This window comes from Cavia porcellus, unplaced genomic scaffold (assembly GCF_034190915.1).
Source record: "Cavia porcellus strain 051 isolate PalLab524CR breed Dunkin Hartley unplaced genomic scaffold, mCavPor4.1 scaffold_23, whole genome shotgun sequence".
NCBI classification, from domain to species: domain Eukaryota; kingdom Metazoa; phylum Chordata; class Mammalia; order Rodentia; family Caviidae; genus Cavia; species Cavia porcellus.
This window is the reverse complement of record NW_026947506.1, coordinates 60,008,799-60,017,198: the sequence shown is the minus strand read 5'-3', so window position 1 is coordinate 60,017,198 and position 8,400 is coordinate 60,008,799. Positions and strand designations below refer to the sequence as shown.

At 47.1% G+C, this 8,400-nt stretch overlaps 1 protein-coding gene across 1 annotated transcript; it reads left to right on the top strand.

Annotated features, from left to right (window-relative positions):
- The first annotated feature begins 1,881 nt into the window (after positions 1–1,881).
- On the top strand, positions 1,882–7,485 carry LOC101788951 (ubiquitin carboxyl-terminal hydrolase 42-like). Its single transcript, XM_005001948.2, has 3 exons — positions 1,882–2,659; positions 3,783–4,051; positions 5,947–7,485. Exons 1-3 carry the CDS (start codon positions 2,244–2,246, stop codon positions 5,952–5,954), a joined length of 693 nt encoding a protein of 230 aa, XP_005002005.2. The 5' UTR covers positions 1,882–2,243; the 3' UTR covers positions 5,955–7,485.
- Positions 7,486–8,400: the final 915 nt, after the last annotated feature.

Sequence of the window (8,400 nt, the reverse complement as noted above, 5' to 3'; positions counted from 1 at the left end):
AACAAATCAATATACTGATCTGGCCATAATGTAAGTCAGAAATAAGGAGAAAGGAATATGAAGTGCACTTTTGGTTGCTTCATTGGGAAATTTCAGGTGAAACCACTGTTGCAGGACACCTGCAGGTGCACCCTGTGATCACTGGGCATACACACTGCATCCAAGTTGTCATCAGCATCGTTGCGCTGTGAGACAATTTTGGTGAAATGTCAGTCACATCACAGTGTGACCATTTCTCAGTTTACACAATCTTTTACTTCCTGGGAAGGGTAATTTCTATGGAAATGGTAGCAATAATATAATTGGGTTTACGCCCCCATAGATGTGAGGACATGTCAGAGAGGAGCCTCCTCCACGGCACTGTGAGCACCCCAGATGGCCCCCAAGACCCTATGTTAGGGATGTGGCCTTGTTAAAGAAGAATGGAGAGGCAGAGCACACTCCATCCCCCTTTGCCTTCAGATAGAATAGCTGGGTGCCCTGCATTTGCACAATGACTTTGCCCTTGTTTCTTTCCTAACTCACCTTGCTGCTCAAAATGAATGTGCAAGAGAATTTGTGTGTATACACTTAAGTGAGGCCATGCATGCATTGTGGCCAAGCACATGTGCTTTGATTTGCAGCCTCAAAAGTCCCCTGCTACACTCAGGGCTACTACCTTGCCCTCGGGGCTGTAGGAGTGATCTCCTAAGTGGAGAGTGGAGATCACGGTAGGGGTTGCACTGTTTCCAGAGCTGTGGAGAGCCTCAATGAGTCCCTTAGTTTTCCTTAATTTAAGGAGTTGTTGGCTCTGTTTGGAAATAGCTACCTCACCTCTGAGCTTCCAAGAGAAAGAAGGGAGGCAGGAAAGTCATCAACTAATGACTTAGTTCTTGAGAATTAGAAGCACATCTGGAAACAAGCAATGTGCAGAGCTGCAGAATTATTGTTGCTGAAAACCAGGAAGGCTTGATGTAAATTTTTTTTATTTAATAAAGAGAAAATTAGGTTTCCCAAGAAAGTAGCCTGACACTGGCACCTATGCAACTATATTTAAAATGATAAAATATTTAGCAAATGTAAGCCATGACCATACCTACAGAGCAGTCATGCTAACTATTGGATTGTGTCTTTCTTTTGGTGGGGATGCAGACCACCTGGAATGGAGCAATGCCTTCTGTAGGACCTCACTGCAGGCTTGAGGCTGGTTGTGCTACTGCTGGTTTCCAGAAAAAGTGGACCAGATCACAAGTCTGTGCCAAATGTTTAAGAAGGTTTTGCTGTACACGGACATCAGCCTCTCAATCAATGAGAGACATTATCTCAGAAAATAGGTCAACCCACACTGATGTGTCTTTGCCCTTTGTAAACAAACTTTGCAACAAGAACCAGACAAGCACATGTGCAGATCCACTTTATGAGCCCTGTGATGCTGGGAAGGTAACACAGGACTGCAGCAAAGCGAACGGGTTGTTACCTGAGAGCCTGTGACACTCTAGACTAGCCAGGATGGTAGAGAAGCTGAGCCTGGCTCCCTTCACACAGTCAGAAGGCAGATGTGAGCCCGGGCCCTTGGTTTCCCTCAGGGGAGAGCAGTGTGGTGACACAGGGGCTCAGAGTCAGAATACAGGAGAATGTGCCAATGTACTGCCTTCTACTCAGCCACAGAGTACCCCAGGCACCCATCCTGCAGGGGACCCTGGGCACAGTCATGTCAAGGGGTACGGTAAAGTTCAGGTTGTGCAGAAGGTTCCAGATCACCCTCCATGAAAAATAAGCAGCCATAGGCAATGTGACCACGAAGGTTACCATAACCGTCATGACTGTTCCTTGACTGGGGAAGATGTAAAGAAAAGCAGGGGTAGAAACGGAGCCGGAGGCAGAGCAGGAGCAGGAGCAGGAGCAGGAGCCGGAGCCGGAGCCGGAGCCGGAGCCGGAGCCGGAGCCGGAGCCGGAGCCGGAGCCGGAGCAGGAGCAGGAGCAGGAGCAGGAGCAGGAGCAGAACTGAGGGTAACTGTGACAGAAAGTGGCTCTGCTTCGCGAGAAAGCACAGCAAGCCGGAGTGCCATGCTGTGCAGCATTGCAGTGCCAACCAGCACCCTCTGTGCTGTGGAGACAGAGTCAGTCCCGGGCAGCCCTGTGTTCTGAGCAGATACAGCTCCCACCACTCCCAAACCTGGAGTGGGGCTCAGCAGGACTGGAGCCCAGACTGCTCCTCTGGCAGGGAGCATCGCAGGCTTCCAGAGAAGTCTTACCCCAAGAAAATGTGGTGGGACCAGTGCAGATACCTCAACAGGTACACTCCATACGAAGCCAGGGAGCGCAGTGTGAAACGGTCACACAAGGATTCTTCCCAGGCCAGGAAGGGCCAGGAGCTGCCTGCCCTGCTGTGGGAGTGGACCGGCTTCCACAGCCCACACACTGGTGCTTCACCGCCTTTCCCTCTGCACCCTGAGTGCTACCCTCAGGAGAAAGCTGCCTTCGGGGCTGACCACAGTGGCTGCAGCCTGTCGCACCGGATTCATGGACGTGAAACCATGAGGTCAGGCAAGCGCAGGTACCAGAGTGCAGAAAGTATCTGTAACGGGGGTAGCACACCAAAGAAAGCCCGCAGGAGCCTACCGAGAGACCTGGAGGAGCCTAACAAATCTAAAGCCAAACACCATGAGCAGGAGCACAGGTGAGTGCGGGCTCTGCCAGCAGGGTCCAGTCCTCAGCTCTGTGGGTTTTGAAACTTCACTGTTTCTCTGCATTTCTAAAACGGTGCAGCTTTTACCTCCTGTATCATAAAATGCCTCATTTCGCCATTCTCAGTGAATGCTTTGTAAATCCTAGGAATAATTGTGAGTTCTGTAGAAGTAACTTGGTGACTTCACGATTGATGGTCAGATAAGTTACATTTCATAATTTTGTTTTTGTTTTTAAATTGAGAGACTAAATGGAAGCAGGCGAAGGTAGGGCACAGTTCTATTGGCATTTGCCCTGTATGCCAAGGGTGGATTCTGAGGGGCATCATTTACTGTCTTGGTCTTTGTCTATGAATCTCAATACAAAACCATTGATTGTGTGAGTGTGTGTGTGTGTGTGTGTGTGTGTGTGTGTGTGTGTTGGGGATGAGACCCACAGCTGTGCTCATGAGGCCAGCACCTGCCAGGGAGCCACAGGCCCAGCCTTGGCTGCTGCCTTGAAACCGACTGCTTCATGAGAAGATGAGTGAGGATGGGTGGAATTCCTGTATATTGTACTTAACTTCTTTTAAAAACCTAAAATCCTAGCCAAAGAATGCCAAAAGCTGTATATAAATAGGCATCGGTTATGTAGGGGGCAAATGAATTCAAATTACAAACCACTTCCTCCTGTAAGTCTCAGACACTGGAAAACCTTTTTTATTCTACTTTCTCTCTTTATTTTCTCTTTTCCTCTTTCTTTCTTTCTTTCTTTCTTTCTTTCTTTCTTTCTTTCTTTCCTTCCTTCCTTCCTTCTTTCTTTCTTTCTTTTTTTCTTTTTCATTCTATCACTGATTTCAGGATATATAACATACATCTATGTTTCCAGCTGACACCCCCACCTCCTGAGCACAGAGCCTATGGTGGGGGAGTCAGGGGTGGGTTGAAGTTGGTGAGTTTATGGCCCTGGGCTTTAAAATGATTTACAGCTGAAAGTGGAGAACCCTTCTGAACTAGATAAGCACTGACTCGTGGCTTTACATTGAGTGCCTTCAGTAAGTGGTCAGGACAGTGCCATGTGCTGTCTGAGGTGGTGCTGGTGCTTTTGTTGCTAATATCTGGCTGCTGCTTCTGCAGGTGTCTGCTGGACACAGACCTCCCAGTAGTGCAGTCAGACACTCAGCCCTGCAGATACCAAAAGAAGAGGCACTCGGAGAACTTTGGAACAGAACCAGGACTTCACTCACCCAAGACCACAAGCTGTGAGACTGTGGATGATGTCTGGAGACCTCAGGGTAGCTCCCTGCTTGCTGATGGCCTGCCTGTGGAGGGCTTTGGACTTTTTCAAATGGAAAAGAAACCCTTAAAGCTGGACAGCAGGACTGACCGGTACCAGTATGGCCAGGGTAAGAAGCGATTTGTGGAATTAAGAAGATAAAAACTCTTTCACAAAACTTGTTATGAAATGAGGACTGACACAGGGAGGTGTAAGCCCAAGTCCCTGGAAGGTGGTGTGAGTAATGCAGGGCTCCTGTCTCTCCAGCCGCAACTCACAGGCCCTGTTGATTCACTATCCTTGTGTAGTTTGGATGCTTGGCACAGATCCATTAGCACTCAGGATGGTTTTTTGGAAGTGGAATTTATGGCCCCTGAAATTCATGGCTCTCTTGGTGTCTGCATATTTACTTACAAGGGAGAAGCTACTGTTTTTGATGCATTTGTGGTAGTGATGCTTTTATATTGGAGAGTATATTGTAACTCACAATTTGATGACCTAGGCCATTCAAAAGTAGCTGCCACCTCCAAAGTTGACACCTTTGGGCTCCTGGTTTCACCCACTTATTCTGGGATACTGGGCATCTTGGATTCTTGTGTGTCAACTGTGTCTTCTGGTGAGTTAGCAGCTCTTTGTGCTCTGATTGCAGTGGGACAGCCCCTCCCCCTTTCTAACTGGTTCCCCAAGGAGGAGCCCTGAGAAGCTTGTTAAGATTGAAAGTGACAGGAATGGGTCCTGGGACACAGTTTCCAAGCTGCAAGTAGAAGACCAAAGCAGGTCCAGTTCCTCTCACATCAGCTGTGAGGTAAGGTGGCTTTCATGTCTTCAAAGCTGCCAAAGAGGAGTAGGAATTTGTGTCATCTGAAGACTGTGTGAAATACAAATGTCATGGTCTGCAGACTTCAGCTGAAGCACAGCTGGTGTCTGTGCATGGCTGGTGTTCCTGCCAGAGGAAGGGGGTCACTGCTGAGACCTCACAGCCCACCACAAAGTGTTTATCCCCTGGCCCTTCACAGAAAAGAAAGCTCAGCTGAAATGGGTTTTCTTGGGGAGGTCCAGTCAGCAAGAGGCCTGCACCTACTGTGTCCCCTTGAGTGCATGCAGCTGTCATAAGTATGATGAGAAGCAGACATCAGGAAGGCTGAGGCCACCACAGTGGGTCCAGGCAGAGTCACCTCTGCTGCCAGGACTGGAGTGAAGCAGTGTGGCATTTGCTCTTTGTGTTATGAAATTGTGTGCATTTGTAGAGCATTTTCACATTAATGTTTCATTGATTTGCGGAAGGGTGGGGCTTTTTGACCTCTGTGTAGTACTTGAGGATTTGGTAGTGAGAAGAATTTGGTCTGCATGATGGCAGCCTCCTACCAGTGTTGGAATCTGTCATCCTGGCTGGGCAGGTGAAGCCTCAGGGCTTAGCAATGTGGAGGCAGCAAGTTGACCACCAGCATTTTGGGCTGTGTGCACTCATCCACTGAGGAGCTGCAATCAGGTCATGTCTCACTCCCGGTGCACTGATGACTGGTTTGCAGCCAGCACTTCCACTGGGAGCACACACCAAGTTCCCTGGTCTCCAGGCCTCCTGGGACGGGCCTTGGCTGAGGCCAGTACTCTGCCATCTTACATGCGCTGGCCTTCCTGTGTCCTAACATTGACCGCTGACCTTTCTCCTGCAAGTTCCTGACCTCTGGCTTCCTTCAAATCCAGTTAATTTCTTTGGCCTGAAGTCTGTTGCAGCCTCATGTGGGAACTCAGCAGTTTGATGGTGTTGGGCATGGCCTGTTTCCTAGGGACAGGTTTGGGGACCGCTGTCTGACAATCCATCATCATGGGAACTCAGTTTACTTTCAGGGGACTCTTGTGGCAGGGACTGTGTGCAGCTTGACCTTGCTCAGACTGATTGGGACTGAAGGCAGGCAGCCAGTGTTAAGCTTCAACAAAACTATGAGAACCACTTCATTCATGCTGAGAGCACAGACAGTAGAAATTGTACTGTCATTACAATGTTTATTAACCTTTGCCTTTCAGGTGATTGACAACTTGATCTCGGAACAAATAATAATCACTAGCTCAGGTAAGTGCTTCCCCTGTACATTTTCTTCTTCATAGAAGCACTGGGAAGGGACAGAGAAGGCGTCACATTTCTGAGGAAAGTCAAGGGTCATGGAGTGGTGAGCTATGGAACCAGCAGCAATGATGGGGACCTCTGAATTCTAAGCAAGCACTGGAGGGTGGGGACCTCGTCTCCCTGGCTAGGGAAGGGGAGGCGCTGCTTCCTCCCACCTTCCTCCGTGGAAGAAACCCACAGGGAACCCCCATCAGAATCAGCCACCATGAGATAAGCATCTGGGAGGAGAACCCCTTGTCCCCTCCCCAGAAAGCAGAGGCCATCACAAGAGCTCAGCACCGAGGCCTGGTGTTCAGGCAGAGACTGGGTCACAACCCTCACTTCAAACTGCCACCTTGTTGGGATGAGGTCCAGGGGACCAGAGCAGAGCCTTCATTTTATGGAGGATGTGTCCCAGTCTCTTGTGTTCTGTGGTCCTGGGAGGTGGCAATTCATGTTACATGTTATGCACTGGGCAAAAAGGGAAAGGTGAACCATTTAACTCTTGAAAGGAAAATTGTCCTTGTGTGTCTCAAGACCAATCAGCAAGGATGATTTTAAATGAACTTGGAGGTGAACTATCGAAAGACGATCGTTGTATGCAGTTAATTAACATCCTTTACTTGTGTGTCCTCAAGGGAAAGCCTTAAGTCTGAGGACTGAAAGTCTTCTGGAGTGAAAGAGGATCTAAGGATTGGGAAGGACTGGCCACAGCTGGGTTCCAGGCTATGCAGGTGCAGTGTGGCCCAGCAGGTGGCGCCTCCCTGGCCAGGCCCCCAAGAGCTCCTCTGCAGCTGCCTGGCTTCCATGGGTTCCTCTACTGCCTTTCAGAAAGGCAGCAATGGCTTCAGTTGAAAAGAGCTTCCTGAAGAGCAAGGGGACCTGAGGACTGGGGGGGACAGAAAGGGGAACCTGGCTCCGGGGGGACCCTCCTTTTGACTAATGCCTGTGCCTCCTGTCTTTCAGATTCAACATGTTCCACAGCAGTCATCCCAACTCAGTTACATTATTAACATAAATTTGTTCAAATCTGTGTGATGGCTCTTTAGTAAATGCTGTACATATTTTGCCATGATTCTTTGGGTTTTTATCTTTTCTTAATTGCTCCTATTCCAAAAGGATGAATGCTTTCTGCACCTGTGGACATTGTAAAATGCTGTGTATATAAATCACAATGAAAATAACACTCAGCCACAGCACATCTCACGTGCTGCTGAACTGCACCATTACACACTCAGGCTGAGGACTCATATTTATGTAGTGTTCCTCCAAGTTAGACACGTGATTGTGCAAGACCAACTGGGAAACCATGGAATTATTAAAAGGACAAACTGACAGCACAGGGATTTCATTTAAAGACTTACTTAAAAATTTACAAGCTTTCAACTCGACCTTTGATGGCAGGCTGTTATCTGTGGTGTGTGACACTAAGAAAATTAATTTGCTTCCTAGTTTAATTGTATTCAAGGTTTGAAAAGGTGTTTTATAGACAAGTTCTCTAATTGAACTTTCAGTAACTATTTCAATCAACTTAGCAGCTATAGTGAGTACTCATATCATGAATGTAAATCGAAACACAAAGCTTACAGTACATTTTTGTTAATACTCTTTTTTACTGTGTCTTATCACCTGTAGGATACTTCAGTCTGTGTTGTCAGCTTGATCCTTAAAATTTCTAGTTGTGTACAAATCATGCTGTGATTTTATTTTCAATATGGATATGCTTTTATGTTGCGGTGGGGAAAATGGTATTTAATTGTTTCTGTCTGAATAATCTGCATGGTTTAGACAGTTTGTGCTGTTCATCAATTTCTAAGGTTTGATCTTTGTTCTTTTAAAATGGAAAAAGCACCTGCTCCAGTGTAAATATGCAGCAGGTAGAATTGATATGATGTATAAATGGCAACAAAATAGACAATTTATGGCACTTATTACCCATTTTCCCCTCTTTCTTCTACCACATCTTTTGGTCTTTGTGTTTACTTTCCTCTAAGCTCCACAGTTCTGGCCAGCATCTCAGTGGGTGCTTAACAGCTTGGAAGATCCATCAGGGAAAACCAGGCAGTGCTGTACTGGACCCAGCTCATCTCTGTTTTAAGGAAGCGAGTCTTAGCCTTGCTTTAAAAACACGTGGTTTTTATTTAGTGAAGGCAATAGTGCACGTTTAACAGCCACCTACGCTTCACTTGCGGTGTTCACTTTGCAGGAAAACATTGGTAGATATTTTGCTATCAAGAGAATATTCATGCAAGTTGTAGGGAGTATATACATTGAATAGCAAAACACTCCAGAAATCAGCCCATGTATATTATTTACATATTAACTATAATTTGGCAAATAGAGACATTTTTAGGAGAAAAGATAAGAAAATAAGA